Here is a 21410-nt window from a genome sequence, read left to right as displayed (position 1 = left end):
TATTTTTCCTATCCAACTCTGGAAAAAATATATAAACAAAACATAACAAGACCCACAAAGTTGAAACGAAGATGATGCATTCTCTAGGGAACATGGAACCAAGGAATCAACATGGAGGTAAGTTCCCTGTGTTTTCTTTTTGCTGTGTACATCCTAGACCAGATGCTAGAGAAACTGGTAAACTGGAAACACCAAAGGGCACAGACCAAAAAAAAAAAGCCTCAATATAAATCCACTCTTTCTTCACCTGAAGAACAGGCAGCCTAGTAAGAAAATTTTTTTTTTTTTTTAAGACAGAGTCTCACTCTTGTCATCCAGGCTGGAGTGCAGTGGCACGATCTTGGCTCACTGCAACCTCCGCCTTCCAGGTTCAAGCGATTCTCCTGCCTCAGCCTCCTGAGTAGCTGGAATTACAGGTGCGCGCCACCACGCCCGGCTAATTTTTGTATTTTTAGTAGAGACAGGGTTTTGCCATGTTGTCCAGGCTGGTCTTGAACTCGTGACCTCAGGTGATCCGACCGCCTCAGCCTCCCAAAGTGCTGGGATTACAGGTGTGAGCCACCACGCCTGGCTGACAAAATTTTTTAAACAATAACCTCTCTACTGTAGCCAGATGAGACTACAGCTCTACCCCTACTAGCAAAGGCCAACTAGAGAGACTTCCACCCTTGCCAGCCTGTAATAAGACCTCTAGTTCCCTGACAGAATGGTAAGATGAACGGGGAGTGGGAACATCCTAGTACCCTCAGTCAGTGGAGACCATGTGGGGAGCCTAGATTTCCACCCCAATGAGTGATAATGAGGTGCCTCTCCCCTAACAAATGGTGTGGTATCAAGAGGAAACCTAATGAAGAGTCAGGTTTTTATCACCACCCAACAGTAACAATGATACCTATCTATCAGTGGTCTCAATGGAGGACATTTGGAGAGAAGTAATTGGGCACCCAATCTCTTCCAGAGTGGTACTGGTAAAAGCTTAATGTGGAGCTAGAACTGTCACTTAGCCCATGGTGACAGCAAACTCCTCAACCCCAGGTATCAGTGGAATCTGAGTGTGGAACCTGGACTTCTACCTATATGTGGTAAAACAGAAGATTTAAATAAGACCCAGATCTTCATAACATAATATGCAAAATATCCAGGATTCAACTGAAAATCACTTGTCATAGTGAGAACTGTAATAAGCACAACTTGAGTGACAAAAGACAATCAACACACATCAAGATGGCACAGCTATTAGAATCATCTGACGAAGATTTTTAAACAGCCATCCTAAAAATGTTTCAGTGAGCAATTGTGAACATGCTTAGAACAAGTGAAAAAAAGGATGCCTTAGCAAAGAAATTGGAAATCTCTAAAAGAAATCAGAGATACAAAGAAAAATTAATAGGGAATTTTAAAACTGAAAATTTTAGTACATGGACTTTAAAAAAGACAAACCTCAGTAGATGAACTCAACAGCAAAATAAAGATAACAGAAGAATGAATCAGGGAACTTGAAGATAGAACAATAGAAATTATTCAGTCTGAATGACAGAGAAAAACGTACTGAAAAACAAAACAACAACAACAAAAAACAACCTTAGGCACTTGTTGGACTATTACAAAAGATTTAAATATGTGTCATTGTAATCACAGAAGAGAGAGAGAAGAGGGACTGAAAAAGTGTTGAGAGATACAATGGCTGAAAATGCCCCAAATTTGGGGGTGGGGGAGACAATCCCACAGATTCAGTGATTCAAGAAGCTGAGCAACCCCCCGAGAAGATATAGTCAAAGAAACCGTTTTCAAACTTCTGAAAGCTTAAGACAGAACAAAAAATCTTGAATCCCACCAGAGCAAAATGACACCTTACCTATAGAGAATACCAAAGCAATGACAGACAGAAGCTCTCCCATTAGATACCATAGAGGCCACAATATATTTCAAGCGCTGCAAGAAAAGACTCATCAACCTGGAATTAAATACCCAATGAAAATAAAATACCCTTTAGTCATGAAGAGTAAATCAAGACATTTCCAGAAGAAAGAAAACTAAGAATTTGTTTCTAGCCTACCTATCCTAAAATAATGGCCAAAGGAAGTTCTTATAAAAGAAATAAAGAATTCTAACAATTGTTCAAAGAAGGATGAACAGCATTTCTACACAATCTCATCCAGAAAATAAGAGGAAACAACTTCCATTAATTCTGTGAAGTCAGTCTTACCCTCATCCCGAAACCAAAGTACACGAAAGAAACTTACACATTAATATGTCTCATGAACATAGACGTAAAAGTCTTCAACAGAACGTTAGTAAATCAAATCCAGTGTTGTAGAAAATGTTATACACCATGACCAAGGGGAATTTATTCCATGTAGGTTCAGCGTTCATAAATCCAGCAATGTAATCCACTGTATCAACAGGCTAAAGAATAAAAGTCATGTCATACTAATTGACAAAGAAAAAGCATTTTAGAAAATCCAACAATTCATTTTTCCTAAAAATTGTCAGCAACTCACTAATAGAGAGTAACTTCCTCAAGGTTGATTTTTTAAGATATGCGCTAAACCTTCACCTAGCATCAGACTTAATGGTGAGAGACTGAATGATTTCTCCTTGCCATCAGGAACCAGGTAAGTATATCTGCATTCACCACTGCTATCAAAATAGTATTAGGTTGCTGGATCATATGACAGTTCTGTTTTTAGTTTTTTGAGGAACCTCTATATTGTTTCTAAAGTGGCTGTATTAATTTACATTCCCATAAAAAATGTATGAGTGTACCTCTTTCTCCACATCCTTGCCAACATCCTTTATTTTTGTCTTTTTGGTAATAGCCATTATTAACTGGAGTGAGATTATATCTCTTTGTGGTTTTGATTTGTATTTCTCTAATGACTAGTGATGGTGAGCATTTTGAAAATATATTCCCTTGTTCATTTGTATGCCTTTTGAGAATTATCTATTCAGGTCATTTGCCCATTTTTAAATTGGATTTTTGGGAGGTGTGTGTGTATGTTTGTGTTTTTCTATTGGGTTATTGGAGTTCCTTATATATTCTGGTTATTAAATCCCTTGTCAGTTGAATAGTTTGCAAATTATTTCTCCCATCCTGTAGGTTTTCTTTTCACTTTGCTGATTGTTTCCTCTGCTGTGCAGAAGCGTTTTAGCTTGATGTGATCCCATTTGATCATTTTTTCTTTGTTTGGGGTGCTTTTGAAGCCTTACTAAAAAAATATTTGCCCAAACCAATCCTGGGGCACTTCCCTAATGTTTTCTTCCAGTACTTTAATAGTTACAGGTCTTATATTTAAGTCTTTAACCCATTCTGATTTGATTTTTGTATATGGTGAGAGATAGGTCCAAAAGAAAGAAAAATCAGTATATCAAAGAGATAGCTGGATTCTCGTGTTTATTGTAGCACTATTCACAATGCCAAGATGTGGAATCAACCTAAGTGTCCATCAGTGGATGAATGGATAAAGAAAATATGGTATGTATGCACAATGAAATATTATTCAGCCATAAAAATAAGGAGATCCTGTCATTTGCAGCAACATGGATGGAACTGGAGGACATTATATTAGGTGAAATAAGCTAGACACAGAAAGACAAATATTACGTATTCTCACTTATATGTGGGAGCTAAAGAAAATTTGATTTCATGGAAGTAGAGAGTAGAGTGATGATTACCAGAGGCTGAGAAGTGTGGGAGGTGGGGAGCCTAAAGAGGGGTTTTTTAAGGGGTACAAAAATACAGTTAGATAGTAGGAATAACACCTAGTAGTCAGTAGCACAATACAGCAACTATAGTTAACAATAATTTATCGTATATTTCAAAATAACTAGGGGAGTAGATTTGGAATGTTCCCAATACAAAGAAATGATAAACGTTTGAGGTGATGGATATCTCAGTTACCCTGATGAGATTATACAAGATCATACCCTGATGAGATCATTATATATCATATACATGTATCAAAATATCACATGTAACCCATGAATATATACAACAAATATGTATCCATAAAAATTAAAGGTAAATCTAAGCATACTTGTTAAAAAACAAAACACAACAAAAAGCAAAATAATAATGGAAATTCTAACCAGCTCAGTAAAGAAAGAAAAGCAATACAGATCAGAAAGGAAGAAATAAAACTCACTATTTCCAGATGTCACGATAGTGTATGTAGAAATTCCCAAAAATCTACAAAAAAATGAAATGTCCTAGAACTAATAAGTGAGTTTAGCAGGTCACAGGGTACAAGATCAACTTACCAATATCAATTTTATTTCTATATCCTAGCAATGAGCATGTGGAAATTAAAAATAGAATACTGGGCTGGGCACAGTGGCTCACACTTGTAATCCCAGCACTTTGGGAGGCTGAGGCGGGTGCAATCACTTCAGCTCAGGAGTTCAAAACCAGCCTAGGCAACATAAGGGGACTACATCTCTACAAAAATTCAAATAATTAACTGGGCATGGTGTCACGCACCTATGGTCCCAGCTACTTGGGAAGCTGAAGTGGGAGGATTGCTTGAGCCCAAAAGTTGAAGGCTGCAGTGAGCCATGATCACACCATTGCACTTCAGCCTCAGCAACAGAACAAGGCCCTGTCAGAAAAACAAAGAAGAAGAAAAAAAGAAAAGAATACAATGACTCAAAAACAAACAAACAAACAAACAAACAAACAAAAAACCACAAGGTGAAATACATGCAAATTAACAAAACATATACAATATTTCTATACTAAAAACTAGAACATGTTAGTGAAGAAATTAAAGAAGAGCAAAATAAATGGAGAAGCGCATATCGTCACATTCATGGATTGTAAGAATCAACGTAAAAAAAGATATTAATTTTCCCTAAATTGATACACAGTTTAAGTGCCGTTCCTATCAAAATCCCCGCAGGATGTTTTCTAGATATAAATAAGATTATTCCAAAATATATGGAAAGACAAAAGAACCAGAATAATACATAAAATAATTTTGAGAAAGAAAGATAAAGTGGGAGAAATCATTCTATTCAATTTTAAGACTACTGACTATTATAATCAAGACCGTGGGATTTGGTAGATGAACAGACACAGAACAATGGACTAGAACAGAGAACTCAGAAATTGCCTCACAAATATGCCAGCTGATTTTCGACAAAGGTGCAAAAACAATTCAAAGGAAGAAGGATCACCCTTTAATTACCCTGCACTGGCCTGACTGGATATCCATAGCTCTGACACCTGCTCCCCCCGCCCCCTCCCCGCTGCCAAATGAACTTCAGCCTAAACCTCACACCTAATTAAAAGTTAAGCTCAAATGGATGACAGACATCAACGTAAAAATTAAAACCAAAAAACTTTTAGAAGATATTGTAGGAGAAAATCGTGAGGTATACTAGGGCTTGTTGAAGAGTTCTTAGAAATGACATAAAACCCACAATCCATAAAAGGAAAAAAAAACCCAATAAATTGAATTTCTTCAAAATTTCCCCTGCAAAAGTCTCTGCAAACTGGGAGAAAGTACTTGCAAACCATATATATGACAAAAGACTCGTACATAAAATATACGAACTCTCAATATTCAACAGTAAAAGAGAAAAGAAAGAAAACAATGCAATTAAGGGTAATGGGGGGCTGGAAAGGAGGTGGGGATGGTTAGTGGGTACAAAAGTACTTAGAAAGAACGGATAAGACCTACTACTTGATAGCACAATAGGATGACTATAGTTAATTGCACATTTTAAAGTAACTTATAGTGTAATTGAGTTGTTTGTAACTCAAAGGATAAATGCTTGAGGGGCTGGATTCTCAATGATGTGCTTATTTTACGTTGCATTCCTGTGTCAAAACATCTCATGTACCCCATGAATATATATACCTACTATGTACCCACAGGCTTTTTTAAATTAAAAAATAGGTAAAAGGCATGAAGAGGCATTTAATCAAAGAGGATATACGGATGGCAAATAAGCACATGTAAAGATGTTCAACATCATTAGCCATTAAGGAAATGCAAATTAAAACCACAGTAATATATTACTAAACACCTATGGCCAAAATATACTTACACCAGCAGATGCTGGCAAGGATTTGGAGAAACTGTATCCTTCACACATTGCTGGTGGGAATGTCAAATGGTATGATCACTCTAGGAAAGTTTGGTAATTTCTTGTAAAACTAACATGCACTTACTATATGACCCAACGATTGCACTCTTGGGTACTTATCCCAGAGAAATGGGAACTATACAGATACTTGTACACAAATGTGTATAGCAGCTTCATTCACAGTAGCCCCAAACTGGAAATGACCCAGATGTCTTTCAGTGGGTGAATGGTTAAACCAACTGTTGTAGCACCTCTATACCATGTAATAGTACTCAACAATAAAATGAGAAACTCTGATACACAAGACAACTGGGATGGATCTCACAGGCATTATGCTGAGTGTGAAAAAAGCCAATCTCAAAATGTGACACATTGTATGATTACATTTTCATGACTTCTTGAAATGATAAAATTATAGAGATGGTTAGGGATGGGGCTTGTGGAGGAGGGTTGGTTGTGACTATAATGGGGTAGTATATGGGAAATGTTTGTGGTGATGAAATAGTTCTGTGTCTTGATTGCTGTGGTGTTTGTAGAGACTTCCACATGTGATAAGGTGATAGAGAACTATATACACATTGTACCAATGTCAGTGTCTTGGTTTTGATTTTGTACTGCAGTTACATAGATGTAACCATTGGGGAAGCAGATAAAGAGTACATAGAACCTCACTGTACTATCCTCGCAATTCCCCGTGTATCTGTAATTATTTCAAAATAAAAAGTTTTAAAAGTTTTTTAAAAACAGAATTAATAAAATATTACCTAAAAGCAGTAGGGCACCAGTTATATTTCAAAAATCATGCCATAGGGCCGGGTGTGGTGGTGGCTCACACCTGTAATCCTAACACTTTGGGAGGCCGAGGTGGGTGGATCACCTGAGGTCAGGAGTTCGACACCAGCCTGGCCAACATGGTGAAACCCCATCTCTACTAAAAATAGAAAAATTATCCAGGTGCGGTGGTAGGTGCCTGTAATCCCAGCTACTCAGGAGGCTCTAGCAGGAGAATCACTTGAACCTGGGAGGCGGAGGTTGCAGTGAGCCAAGATCACGCTATTGCACTCCAGCCTGAGTGAAAGATTGAGACTCTGTCTCAAAAAAAAAAAAAAAAAAAAAAAAAATCATGCCATATGTATTAGCTGGTTGGATACCATTGCTGCTGCTACTGAACAGTGGACCCTGGATGTTAGCCCCGCTGCTAATGCTGCCCCTAGAAACTGGATTTTCTTGTGGCTGCTGCTCCCACCACCACAGCTATGGCAATGAATTCCATCACTGCATATTTGAATCACTCCTTTGAGACAAAGTGTTAGGTCTAAGTCATAACTGTGCAGTGAAAGGGTTGACTCAGCAGGTCTGCAATGTTTAAACCCTGTGCTTTCCAAAAAAAAGGTCTTTTGCAAAGAATGTTTTGGCTCTTGACCAGCTCTTGGGAGATAATCTGTAAGCCCTTGGAGTATCTTGCCTGATCAGAGTGTCTTTGTTTACTGTGACCTTGGCCCACACTGGATAGTTTATGCTAACAGTGTGAATTGTGGTGTGAGCCTTGGGCTGAGAGATACTAGTTTAACCTCTGCATGGGCTAGAGACTGAATAAGGTCAGCCACATAGGTGCTCCCGGCCTATCTGACTGAACCCCAAAAACAACTCTGGGCACCAAGGCTTGGGTAAACTTCCTTGGTTGACAGTATGTCATACATATTAAACGCATCATTGTTGGGGGAATTAAGCACTGGTCATACAACTCCATTGGGAGAGTACAACTGGAAAGTTGTGCCTGGTCTCTCCTGAATTTTTCCCTATGCACTTTTTACTTTTGCTGATTTGAATCTGTATCCTTTCACTGTAATAAACAATAGCCATAACACTTTCTCTTGAGTTATCCGAGTCCTTCTAGCAAATCATTGAATCTGAGGATGGCCTTCAGGAGCTTGCTACACTGGTAAATCCTAGATCACATTCTCTTAGCTGCCAACGGCATGTGAAGAAGTGAATATCTGGCCTTTGTGGCTTTTACAGTTGGAACTGTTATGCAAGAATATATATGACCTTACTAAAATGTTAAAAATCGAAATACGTCTGGCCCCAAGGGTTTTCAGTAAGGATCTATAAAGCTATATAAAGAACTCCTAAAAGTCAGTAAGACAGACAACCCAGATGAAAAGCAGGTAAAAGATATAAGCATATTACAAAATAAATCTAATATGTTCATTTATGCATAAAAATGTGTTCTACCACATTGCTTATCAGAAATATAAATTAAAACCATAAGGAGATACCAATAAATACACATAAGATTGGCAAAAAAAATGATAAAGTCTTGTAGCATATGTCTGTCTTACTCCTGGGCTTCTGGTGTCACGGAAATAAAGACAAACATTCATTATTACAGTATAAGAATATATGTACAAGTATTTTTATTGCAATGTTGTTGTATGTGCCATGCTCCCCACAAAAATCCTGAAACTAAAATGGATTCCATCCATGGGGGAATGGTTGAATACATTGTGGTACATTCTTACCATGAAATATTATGCAGTCATTTAAAAGAACAAATCAGAGGTAGACTGTTGTCAAATAAGATAATTCAGACACATAAAAGTTCATGTAATCTTAAATTTGTAAAAATAAAACACTTTTGAGTATGGAGGGATATCAAATGGTGTTAAAAACAAGTATTTGACAGGAGAAGGTAGAATTGAAAGAAAGTGGGAAGCAGTAAGGAAAAGAATGAAGTTTAAGGTCTGGCATATATAACACATCATTTATGTAACAATATATATGTGCGTAAAGTATGAAAAGGTAGCACCAAATCTAAGCAATTGTCCAAGGTGATGAGATTTAGAGTGATGTTTATTTAATTTCTAAAATATTTAGGCAGTGTTTGAATGATAGTGATTAATATGCATTATTTGTATAATGAGGAAAAATAAGTGAATTGATCACAGGAAAAATTGCCTCTCAGGTTTCTTGCTTTAGCAGTGGGATGGAGAGTGATTCATTCATTTAACAAATATTTATTGAGGATATAAAAATATGCCAGGCATGGTTCTAGGCGCTGGGGAAACAACAATGAATAAAACAAAAATCTATCTCCCTAAGAGGTTTACACTCTAAATGGGAGAGAAAAGCATAACTAGAGGAGAAACACTGTGTTGGTGGGAAGGAGGAGGTGTATGAAGGAATTGATTTGGGACCTGTTAATTTAGACAATACTGAGAGATATCCATTTGGAGAAGTGAGGTAGGTAGTTACTATGGATCTAGAATTCACAGGGCAAGTCATAACTGAAGATACAGATATGGAAACAGCATAGAAAATTGTGTTTCCGACCTCCTTTCCTGAGTCTGATCACGTCTCACTGCAGACACTTTACAGAGGAAGTGCTGAGGAAAAACAGGCAGCTGACAGAGGAGGTTGCTATGCAACAGATGAGGAAAGTCATCCAGCCAGGCAGAACTGGTGTTGGCCCTTGGGGACCAAATGCTGCAGTCCTTCCTAGCATTAGCTTCCTTTCATGTGCAGGCTTCTGGCATGAGTTGATGCCAGAACAAATGTGAACTGCACAAAGATCTGTCTTGAATTTTGGAAATGTACCAGTTTAATTTGAGTCACCTCACATCTGTATTTAATTTTCTGCCTTTTTGAGTTTCTCCAGTTATCCTGGAAGCATAGCAGCGTGTGTGTTCTTGGGTAGGACCCACTTGCTGTGCATTCCACTTTGCACATTGAGAAACCGGGCTCAGAGAATTGAGTGACCTGAGCGGGCTCACACAGCTGGAGATAGACAGGCTGGGCACTCCATCCCTGGAATTCTGAAGCCCAGCCCAGTTTCTCTCCGTAAGACCACAGCTGCCCCAGACCCCAGCCCTGAAAGGAACCAGGGCTTGCCATGGCTCAGACACACAGGTCTGATTGTCCTGGCTGCTCCAGTGGGCACCAGAAGGCCTCAGGGACAGTGTGATTGTATCCCTGATAAGGAAGAGGTCTGACGTTCTGAGCACAGAGTGGACCTCAAGGAGCAATTTCCACACCTGGATGGACCCACATAGGGCAGTGGGGAGGGTGGGGGCCTCTGCTTGTGTCCTCCTGAATGCAGAGCATGAGCTTGGGCCTCCTAGAACACAAACTTTGCTTGTTTAGGACAAATGGGGTGCCGTGGTCTGTTGCTCAAATGGAGGAGGGAGGGGTACCCTTAGTCCCCAGGGCAGCATGAGCAGAACGTGGGTTTTGGAGTCAGAAAGACCCAGACCCAAATTTTGCCTTTTGTTTCCTGGCTCTGTGGCCTTGTCTAGTTTATGCAATGTATATGTGCCTCATCTTCCTGATCTGTAAAATGAGGGTGCTGACATTCACCTCCCAGGGCTGCTGTGACGGGAAGACAAGCCCCAGCACAAATCCTGCTGTGATGTACAAGCTGTGCCCTTCCCTCCTTTCCTCCCCCAACACACACAAAATGAGTCCATCACCGGAGTTGCATAAAGAGCAGGGAAGAAACTAACGTTCTTTCTGCGTCTGGGAGCTTGTGGGGGCGGGCAGGGGGTGGGGGAGAAATCATGGAGTCACGTGGCAGCCACAGACTTACTACTACTACTTTGTTAGCTCCAATAGTGTATCCTCTCAGGCCATTCCGTTTCCTCAGCAGAGGTCTAACACTTGTTGCAATTAGAGACCCCACACAGAGACCTAAGCGTGCTGGGCAAGGGGGTGGAGATGCAAGCCGACCTGACAGGAGGGGCCTTGAGTAGGGGAGGGACGGAATAGAGACGCATTGCGGAAAAGGTAGGGGGCCGGTGTGTGGGGCAAGGGGTGTGACCAAGAGGCACAGCGCATCTGTTGGGGGAGGGGGCGTAGAGGAAGGGGAGGTGCTGTTGTATGGTGTCGACCTGGTTGGTGGTGGGGTGGTGTGTTGGCAAAGGGGGCGGGACCGCCTTCCAGCGCACATGCGCATCATGGTCTCCAGGACGAAGCTTTTGTTGGGAAAGCAGGCGGGACTGACTTTGGCTGTTCAGTGTTTGCGCATGCGCGTAACGTCCTGAGGCGGTGGGTGGTATATTAGGCGAAGAGGCGGGGTCGCCCAAGCTGCCGCGCTGGCATTTTCTCCTGGACAAGGAGAGAGTGCGGCTGCTGAGAGCCGAGCCCAGCAATCCCGATCCTCTGAGTCGTGAAGAAGGGAGGCAGCGAGGGGGTTGGGGTTGGGGCCTGAGGCAAGGTGAGAATTAGCCCCCAGACAGGGCATCTGCCCCCTGGTGCGGGCCCCCATTTTTGTTTTATCCCGATCCCTTCACCCTGGATTCTGAATCCCTTTCCACCCCCCAAGCCCCAATTCACATGCCCCTCCCGATCCTTCCTGATTCAAAACCCCTGTCCGATCCCTCCCATCGTTCGAAATCCTCAGATTCCTTGACCTCGATCTGTACTGTTAGATGATTCCTCCTGACTCAAAACCTCCATGCAACTTCCCAAATGCGAATCCCAACCCAACTGCACCCCTCCCCCGCGAATTCAGAACTCATCTGCTTCCCAAACCCCGATTTGAAGCATCTCCCTGTCAGTAGCTTCTCGGGGTTCAGAACCTGCATCTGGACGCCCATTCACTTTTCCCGCTCCGATCCGTCCCTCCTCACATTCACCTTATCCGCCCGCACAATCAGACCACAGTCATCCCCCTCCCAATTCAGTCCTTCGTATTTGCCCTCTGTAGTATAACGCCCTGCCCCTCTCCCACAGCCCCCAGGCTCCGCTCTTGCCAGAGGGACAGGAGCCATGGCTCAGAAAATGGACTGTGGTGCGGGCCTCCTCGGCTACCAGGTGAGATCTCCACTCCCCACCCCAGCATTTCCCCAGCCGACAGTCACCCCTCCCCGCGGGCCTCTTTGGTTTCCCAAACGCCGGGATCCGGTTTGGCCCTCTTTAGTGACTAGACTCCGTGGGCCTTTCGAATTCCCATCGTTTATCGAAGGGGGGGAGGGGCGCCTCTTTTCAGCCATCAGTCCCTGCTCAGAGAGAGGGGAGACCCTGTTAGTAGTCAGGGCAATCTGCCCAGAGAATGCGGGGTGGGTAAGGAACCATTTTTTTTTTCCAGAGTCCTGACGCTTGTAGAGCAGTCTGTCACCCCCTCCCCCAGCCTCCTGCCTCCACCCTCCCTCTCTGCATTCCCCACTCTGTGCGACCCCCCTTATTCTCAACTCCGCGATCCGCCTCCCGTCCTGAGCTGCTACTGCACGCCTCTCAGAGCGTCCCTGGCTCCTGTTCCTGCCCACTCTCTGCACACCTCCCCACCCCTCATTTTGCCCCTGCCCTACTCCATCCCTGCCACATGTTTAGTACCCGCCCCGCCCCCTATCACCCCTTGCGGGCCCCCTAGATCTCTGCCTCAGCCCCCTTGTTTTTGCACCCACCACCCGCCTGCAGCTCCCCTGTTGCGCTGCCACCCGGGCTCCCTATTCCCACCCCACCTCCTGCCTCAGAGGCCCAGAGATTTAATTTTTCCCCTCCTGTGTTTGCAGGCTGAGGCCTCTGTAGAAGACAGCGCCTTGCTTATGCAGACCTTGATGGAGGCCATCCAGATCTCAGAGGCTCCACCTACTAACCAGGCCACTGCAGCTGCTAGTCCCCAGAGTTCACAGCCCCCAACTGCCAATGAGATGGCTGACATTCAGGTTTCAGCAGCTGCCGCTAGGCCTAAGTCAGCCTTTAAAGTCCAGAATGCTACCACAAAAGGCCCAAATGGTGTCTATGATTTCTCTCAGGCTCATAATGCCAAGGACGTGCCCAACACGCAGCCCAAGGCAGCCCTTAAGTCCCAAAATGCCACCCCAAAGGGTCCAAATGCTGCCTATGATTTTTCCCAGGCAGCAACCACTGGTGAGTTAGCTGCTAACAAGTCTGAGATGGCCTTTAAGGCCCAGAATGCCACCACTAAAGTGGGCCCAAATGCCACCTACAATTTCTCTCAGTCTCTCAATGCCAATGACCTGGCCAACAGCAGGCCTAAGACCCCCTTCAAGGCTTGGAATGATACCACTAAGTCCCCGACAGCTGATACCCAGACCCAGAATGTAAATCAGGCCAAAATGGCCACTTCCCAGGCTGACATAGAGACCGACCCAGGTATCTCTGAATCTGACGGTGCAACTGCACAGACATCAGCAGATGGTTCCCAGGCTCAGAATCTGGAGTCCCGGACAATAATTCGGGGCAAGAGGACCCGCAAGGTGAGATCCCTGCTAGCTTCACTTTGCTTTGGGGCTCTCTCCTTTCTTCTCTGAGGGTGTTCGTTTGTTCTAAACAAAACAGTGTATGTAACTGTATTCAGCTAGGCTATAGGCCATTTGAAGAGAATGTTTATTCCTGTCCTCCGGGTGTTCACAGACTGATGGGGAGATAATACATGGGCACAAATAATATATACAACCTGTATGTAATTCAGTTTACATTCTGTTAGTAACCACCGTGTGTTAAGCCTTGAGCTAGGCACATTCACACAGGTTGTCTCATAAAATCTTAAAGGCACCTCCTACCAGGTAGGGATCATAGTCCCAATTTTACAGAGAAGGAAATTAAGTGGCAGAGAAGTGAAGTGACTTGAGTGATTTGTTCAGGGTGGTACAGACAGAGCCAGTGGTGGACATAGGAAGAGGAGAAGCCTCAGTCCCCATCTTTGGGTTGTTCCTGACCTGGTTCAGAGATGAAACTCCTGCCTGGAAGACAGTGAAAGACAAACCCAGGACTCAGGGTGACCAATGGCTAGTGGGTCAGGCTGTCACTACAGGTGAGGGTTTAGAGGGCATTCCTGGAATAGATAAGGTAAGGACACAGAACCCACTGGTGATTCTGAACTTTTCTTCTCTCTGATGATACAGATTAATAACTTGAATGTTGAAGAGAACAGCAGTGGGGATCAGAGGCGGGCCCCACTGGCTGCAGGGACCTGGAGGTCTGCACCAGTTCCAGTGACCACTCAGAACCCACCTGGCGCACCCCCCAACGTGCTCTGGCAGACGCCATTGGCTTGGCAGAACCCCTCAGGCTGGCAAAACCAGACAGCCAGGCAGACCCCACCAGCACGTCAGAGCCCTCCAGCTAGGCAGACCCCACCAGCCTGGCAGAACCCAGTTGCTTGGCAGAACCCAGTGATCTGGCCAAACCCAGTAATCTGGCAGAACCCAGTGATCTGGCCAAACCCCATTGTCTGGCCCGGCCCTGTTGTCTGGCCGAATCCACTGGCCTGGCAGAATCCACCTGGATGGCAGACCCCACCTGGATGGCAGACCCCACCAGGCTGGCAGGGTCCTCCAGACTGGCAAGGTCCTCCTGACTGGCCGCTACCACCCGACTGGCCACTGCCACCCGATTGGCCACTTCCCACTGACTGGCCACTACCACCTGACTGGATCCCCGCTGATTGGCCAATTCCACCTGATTGGCAGAACCTGCGCCCCTCGCCTAACCTGCGCCCTTCCCCCAATTCGCGTGCCTCACAGAACCCGGGTGCTGCACAGCCCCGAGATGTGGCCCTTCTTCAGGAAAGAGTAAGAGCTGTAACTCCCCAGTCACTTTTCCCCTCTCTTGCTCTTTTCTTTGTCACCCTCTCATCTATAATTCAACCAAGTTTTTTTTGTAAATATCTTATAAGTTTAATGATTTCCTTTTTCCCTCCCAGGCAAATAAGTTGGTCAAGTATTTGATGCTTAAGGACTACACAAAGGTGCCCATCAAGCGCTCAGGTAGGCATCCGGGTCCCCTCCCCAAGCTCTACCTTTCCCTTCACTCCATGCTCTGTTGGTGTTCTTCTGCTTGTATGACCCTTCCCCTTCTGTCCCCTCCTTTCCATGGTTGGCTCTTTTCACCCTTGAGGACCTTGACTGTGCTACCCACAGCAGGGCTGGCAAAGGGACTGCTGCTCTGTGGCCTCCGCTCGGCTCAGATGGCTCCCTCCTCTCTCCTACAGAAATGCTGAGAGATATCATCCGTGAATACACTGATGTTTATCCAGAAATCATTGAACGTGCATGCTTTGTCCTAGAGAAGGTGAGAAGGCAGCCCTGGGGGACAGGAATAATGGGGAAAGTTGATTTCAAAGATTCATGGGGTTCCTACTGGGAGTTTAGGGCAAGTCTCAGGGAGGTGAGTGTCTGCTTATGGGTAGCTTATACTAGATGTTGTAATTTCATGGTCTGTTTTCTTGTCCCTGTAGAAATTTGGGATTCAGCTGAAAGAAATTGACAAAGAAGAACACCTGTATATTCTCATCAGTACCCCCGAGTCCCTGGCTGGCATACTGGGAACGTAAGATGGGAAAGAAGGTGGAACATGGCCTTTCTCAGTGGTCCTTTTTTTCCAGGAGTTTCACATAGATCAGGGTCCAGGGCTCAGGGTCACATAGCAGGTCATGGGCAGAGCTGGGGTATAATTCTCCCCTAGCTGAGGAATATTGGGGAGGCTAGATGGGTAAGCTGGTTGGGGTCTCTCATGCAAATGGCTGCTGAAAATACATTCTTTCTATATTCCCTTAGGACCAAAGACACACCCAAACTCGGTCTCCTCTTGGTGATTCTGGGTGTCATCTTCATGAATGGCAACCGTGCCAGTGAGGGTGAGTGACTGGACCTGCAGCTGGGGGTTGGCCACAGCCTGATTTCCATGCTTATTTTCCGTCCCTTGTCTCCCCTTGCCTCCCATTGCAGCTGTCCTCTGGGAGGCACTACGCAAGATGGGACTGCGTCCTGGGTATGATTGGGCTCTCTCATCTCTTACCCATTTGTACCATCCTTTGGCAACAGTGGATGGTCCCAGGATTGCATTAACCTGGGGGTCTGGAGGGTTTGGTTTGGGGATGTTCAGAGCCCAAAGATGTAACCTGGGTGGATGGGGGAACAGTTCTGAACTCTCTGCCTCTTCTCATCTCTGACCTCTGTTCTGGAAAGCTCTTTGGGCATAGTAATAACCTCTGATTGTGGATTTCCTTTTTTTACCTTCAGGGTGAGACATCCCCTCCTTGGAGATCTAAGGAAACTTCTCACCTACGAGTTTGTAAAGCAAAAGTAAGTGATGCCTAAGGGGCTTTTCCTGCTCCCTATGATTGTGCCTGTGTGCTGGTCAGCTTTAGAAAGCCCTTCCTGGACAGGTACAATGGCTCACGCCTGTAATCCCAGCACTTTGGGAGGCTCAGGTGGGCAGATCACTTGAGCCCAGGAATTCAAGACCAGCCTGGGAAACATGACAAAACCCCATCTCTACAAAAAATACAAAAATTAGCCAGGCGTGGTGACATGCACCTGTAGTCCCAGCTACTTGGGAGGCTGAGGTAGGGGAGAATCATCTGAGCCCAGGAAGTTGAGGCTGCAGTGAGTTGTGATCATGCCAACTGCACTCCAACCTGGGCAACAGAGCGAGACCCTGTCTCAAAAAAAAAAAAAATAAAAGAAAGCCCTTCTCAAGCTCATTTCTTACACTGTACCTGTGCATATGTGTTTCTGTGCGTACAGAAACGTGTGTGTCCTCAGGAGTATTTATTGCATATACTCCTCATGGTTAGATTCTTTTCTTTTCTTTTCTTTTCTTTTCTTTTCTTTTCTTTTCTTTTCTTTTCTTTTCTTTTCTTTTCTTTTCTTTTCTTTTCCTCTTCTCTTCTCTTCTCTTCTCTTCTCTTCTCTTCTCTTCTCTTCTCTTCTCTTCTCTTCTCTTCTCTTCTCTTCTCTTCTCTTCTTTTCTTTTCTTCTTTTCTTCAAGACGGAGTTTCACTCTTGTTGCCCAGGCTGGAGTGCAATGGCATGATCTTGGCTCACTGCAACCTCTGCCTCCTGGGTTCAAGCGATTCTCCTGCTTCAGCCTCCCGAGTAGCTGGGATTACAGGCATGCACCACCACGCCCAGCTAATTTTGTCTTCTTAGTAGAGACGGAGTTTCTGCATGTTAGACTGGTCTCGTACTCCCGACCTCAGGTGATGCTGCTGCCTCGGCCTCCAAAAGTGCTGGGATTACAGGCGTGGGCCACCGTACCCGGCGAATTCTTTTGTTTGCTTTTTTCGAGACTGAGTCTCACTCTATTGCCCATGCTGGAGTGCAGTGGCACAATCTTGGCTCGCTTGAACTTCCACCTCCTAGGTTCAAGCAATTCTTGTGCCTCAGCCTCCTGAGTAACTGGGACTTCAGGTGCCTGCCACCATGCCCGGCTGTTTTTGTATTTTTAGTAGAGATGGGACTTCACCATGTTGGCCAGGCTGGTCTCAAACTCCTGACCTCAAGCAATTCACCCACCTCTGCCTCCCAAAGTGCTGGGATTACAGGTGTGAGCCACCATGTGCAGCCAGAATTCTTCTAATTTTTCTACTTTTCTAAGTAGTTGTCTTGCAAGTGAAGCCCACCCACCATCCCCACAGTAGACATTCCCAAGGCTGGGCCAGGCCGACACTTTTGCACTACATTGTAATCATTTCAATGGACCTCTGTGGCTCACTGACAAGATTACAAGAATCTGGAGCTAGAGCTGAGGCAGAAGGAGTGAAATGAAATGTTGTCCTTTCTGTGACCCTATACAAGCGAAGCGTCGCCTGCAGCTCTAAGTGAGTGCTTAGTGTTCTGGTGCAGGAATTCAAGGCTTGATGATTAAGGGGTAAATACCCTGATGGTGTTCAGGAATGAGCCTGAGGGGGAGTTGCTATTTGAAATCTGATGTTAAAAAATGTAGGATTGTTTTTCATTACTGGACTACCATTCTGCCCGGGTAGGTAGACACAAAGACTGTTTTGCTCTTTCAGATACCTGGACTACAGACGAGTGCCCAACAGCAACCCCCCAGAGTATGAGTTCCTCTGGGGCCTCCGTTCCTACCATGAGACTAGCAAGATGAAAGTGCTGAGATTCATTGCAGAGGTAATGGAGGAACTGTTCCAGCATTGATAGGTCAAGGGATGAAGTATCGCTGGCTGGGAAAGGTCCAGGGTAGGAATGAGATCCTAGGTATGGCACGTGGTAGGTGCTGCATTGCTGGTGGTATTTGTTGTTGTTGTTAGGTAAACTTAACATGTATTAGGTGCTAACATATGTTAATATATTAGCTAATACAATTATGAGTTTGTTTTTGTTTTTTGTTTTTTTTAGGTTTTTAAAGTATTTTTATTTTTTCCCAACTTTACTAAAGTATAATTGACAAAAATTGTATATATTTATGGTGTACAATGTAATTTTTAAGTATTTTGTTTTGTTTTATTTATTTATTTTTTCCTGAGATGGAGTTTTGCTGTGTTGCCCAGGCTAGAGTGCAGTGGCGCGATTTTGGCTCACTGAAACCTCTGCCTCCCGGGTTCAAGCGATTCTTGTGCCTCAGCCTGCCAAGTATCTGGGATTACAGGCACGTGCCACCACCATGCCTGGCTAAATTTTTATTTTTCTATTAGAGACAGGGTTTTGCCATGTTAGCCAGGCTGGTCTCGATCTCCTGACCTCAAGTGATCTGCCTGCCTCAGCCTCCCGAAGTGTTGGGATTACAGGCGTGAGCCACTGTACCCAGCACATTCATTTATTTTTAATTGACTAATAAAAAGTATATATATTTATGGGGTACAGTATGATGTTTTGATAATACATGTCATGTACATTGCAGAATGATTACATCAAGCTAGTTAACTCTCTGTAGCTTCATATACTTGACATTTTTTTTTGTGATGAGAACATTTAAAATGTACTCTTTTAGCAATTTTAAATGAACAACACATTATTATTAACTGTAGTCATCATGCTATATGGTCAATCTCCAGAACATACTCTTCCTATCTAACTGAAATTTTGTACCTTTTAACCAATATTTCCCCATCCCTCCTGACCCCAGGCCCTGGAAACTATCATTCTACTCTCTGTTTCTATGAGTTAGACCTTTTTAGATTCCATGTATAAGTGAAGTCATGCAGTGTTTGTCTTTCTGTGTCTGACTTACTTCACTTAGCATAATGTCATCCAGCATCATCCATGTTGTTGCAAATGGCAGAATTTCCTTCTTTTTAAAGGCTGAATAGTATTCCACTGTGTGTGTGTGTATCACATTTTCCTTATCCATTCATCCATTGATGGACACGTAGGTTGATTCCGTATCTTGGCTATTGTAAATAGATTTTGTTTTGTTTTCTATTCCTCATCTCAGGTTCAGAAAAGAGACCCTCGTGACTGGACTGCACAGTTCATGGAGGCTGCAGATGAGGCCTTGGATGCTCTGGATGCTGCTGCTGCTGAGGCCGAAGCCCGGGCTGAAGCAAGAACCCGCATGGGAATTGGAGATGAGGCTGTGTCTGGGCCCTGGAGCTGGGATGATATTGAGTTTGAGCTGCTGACCTGGGATGAGGAAGGAGATTTTGGAGATCCCTGGTCCAGAATTCCATTTACCTTCTGGGCCAGATACCACCAGAATGCCCGCTCCAGATTTCCTCAGACCTTTGCTGGTCCCATTATTGGTCCTGGTGGTACAGCCAGTGCCAACTTTGCTGCCAACTTTGGTGCCATTGGTTTCTTCTGGGTTGAGTGAGATGTTGGGTAGGTACATCACTTTGGATTGGGCAGTTAGGGTCTCTGGGGGATATAGGGTCCATGGGATTGTATTTATGTGCATGAGCTAGGAGTCTTAGGAAACTCATTGTAGGGAGGTGAGGAAAGTATGGGGCAGCACTCTTTGGTGTGTATATTCCTTATTATTTTATATATATCATTGATTTTTTTACTTTTTTTTTCTTATGTTCACAGATATTGCTATCAATCGCAATAGTCTTTCCCCTGTGTGAGGCTGAAGCCTCAGATTCCTTCTAAACACAGCTATCTAGAGAGCCACATCCTGTTGACTGAAAGTGGCATGCAAGATAAATTTATTTGCTGTTCCTTGTCTACTGCTTTTTTTCCCCTTGTGTGCTGTCAAGTTTTGGTATCAGAAATAAACATTGAAATTGCAAAGTGAATTAGATGTGCTCTCTGCTTCTTTTTTTCCCTATATTTGGGGAGCGAGCAACATGTTTATGTGGGAGAGACAGGACCTTGGCTCTAGTTTGAAGGGGGTAGATCAGCTTTCAGCAGGTGGAAATATGGGAAGATCCAGCTACTGGATTGGGATACAAAGACAGGATCAATGAACACGAGACCCAAGAACTTGTATAGTTTATTCAATAAATATCACTTAAGTGATTCTCATGTGACAGATATGCTGCTAGGTGTCCTGGAGTGACACTGCGAGAAGTTGCATAGTGAGACAGGGTATAGGTGCTCAGACAGTTGCACTTAAGAACACAGCGGAGGTGGAACTCCAGGTGATGATAAAGTCCAGAGAGTAGGTAGTTGAAGGGGACAGAAGGTGACTATTCTGGAGATAAGGGGTCCATGGCCTGTGATTCTAGGGTGTTGGTTATACAACCCATGTGGAAAGTGAAATAACTCCAGGAGGGCAGCAGAAGTAGGAGCAGAGAACACTGTGAGTTAGATGCCAGAGTCTCCTCTGTGAGAAGGAAGATATACCCCTAGTCACATTGCTCATAAAAGGATGGGCTCACGGGCATTCCTCCCCATCTCTGGAAGTGCTGCCCTGGAGCCTGTCCCTCTAGGAGACCCTCACAATCTTCCCGCTTGCACAGGACCGGGGCTGCCTCATCGAGACAGGATCATATGGACAGTGAAGGAGGCTTCACAATGCCCTCTTCTCTCCTGCAGGGAGAAAGAGAAGCCTTTGTTACCTCAAGAACAAGAATTACAAAGTAAGACAAAGCTCCATGGTCAGCCTTTGACTGTGACTATGAGCAGGAACTTGGCTTGAGCTGCCGAGTTCTATGCTGGAAGCTAGGCTCTCCCACTGAGGACAAAATTAGGCCTAGGCCATAACTTCCTTAGGTGCTTGGTGGTATCCGGACATGTGAACAAGGGCAGAGGCAGGAGGTCCTGGGGCAGAAAAAGGAGCAAAGGCAATTTGGCCTCCTGGGAAGGGTTTGGTAGTGGGTAGGGATGGTGTCCACTGCTTCCTTAAGTTCCTGAGTGATGTCCACATTCTGAGGAGAGAGCCCAGGATAAATAGGAAGGAGACAGCAGTGCAGGGCCCCAGTGCCTCCCCTGCCTCTTGTCCTCATTGCCAGGCTCCCCTCTTTCAGCCAGGCCTGGATCCTGACCCTCAGGTAGGCCTGGGGGAAATCTTAGCCTGAGGCCTTTTTGGCAGGGATTGCGCCAGCCCTGCATCTCCATGATGAGATCTGGGCTGTAGTTCCTGCATTTCTGGGTGGTGGTTTTTCCACCTTTTGATGCAAAACAGCCAGACTCGGTGGGGTTGGTGCAGCCTTTCTGTGAAGGTGCTTCCAC

At 44.4% G+C, this 21410-nt stretch overlaps 1 protein-coding gene across 2 annotated transcripts in view; it reads left to right on the top strand.

Moving 5' to 3' along the window:
- MAGED1 (MAGE family member D1) overlaps nucleotides 1-20032 on the top strand; it is a 106826-nt gene extending 86794 nt beyond the window's left edge. Inside the window, exons 1-13 of one of the 2 annotated variants that reach the window (XM_007991743.3) lie at nucleotides 11155-11302; nucleotides 11821-11901; nucleotides 12600-13307; nucleotides 13956-14624; nucleotides 14756-14819; nucleotides 15044-15123; nucleotides 15290-15381; nucleotides 15609-15688; nucleotides 15780-15822; nucleotides 16074-16136; nucleotides 17852-17966; nucleotides 19231-19616; nucleotides 19824-20032. In XM_007991743.3, coding sequence (XP_007989934.3) covers nucleotides 11857-11901; nucleotides 12600-13307; nucleotides 13956-14624; nucleotides 14756-14819; nucleotides 15044-15123; nucleotides 15290-15381; nucleotides 15609-15688; nucleotides 15780-15822; nucleotides 16074-16136; nucleotides 17852-17966; nucleotides 19231-19608 — 2337 coding nt within the window. In that variant the 5' untranslated portion in view covers nucleotides 11155-11302; nucleotides 11821-11856 and the 3' untranslated portion in view covers nucleotides 19609-19616; nucleotides 19824-20032. Of the gene's footprint in view, nucleotides 1-11154; nucleotides 11303-11820; nucleotides 11902-12599; nucleotides 13308-13955; nucleotides 14625-14755; nucleotides 14820-15043; nucleotides 15124-15289; nucleotides 15382-15608; nucleotides 15689-15779; nucleotides 15823-16073; nucleotides 16137-17851; nucleotides 17967-19230; nucleotides 19617-19823 lie in introns of those variants that run through there. The other variant, XM_007991744.3, reaches the window with a different exon arrangement.
- The last annotated feature ends 1378 nt before the right edge of the window (nucleotides 20033-21410 follow it).

Source organism: Chlorocebus sabaeus, chromosome X, assembly GCF_047675955.1.
Source record: "Chlorocebus sabaeus isolate Y175 chromosome X, mChlSab1.0.hap1, whole genome shotgun sequence".
Classification (NCBI taxonomy): domain Eukaryota; kingdom Metazoa; phylum Chordata; class Mammalia; order Primates; family Cercopithecidae; genus Chlorocebus; species Chlorocebus sabaeus.
This window is presented reverse-complemented; position numbering and strand designations above follow the sequence as displayed.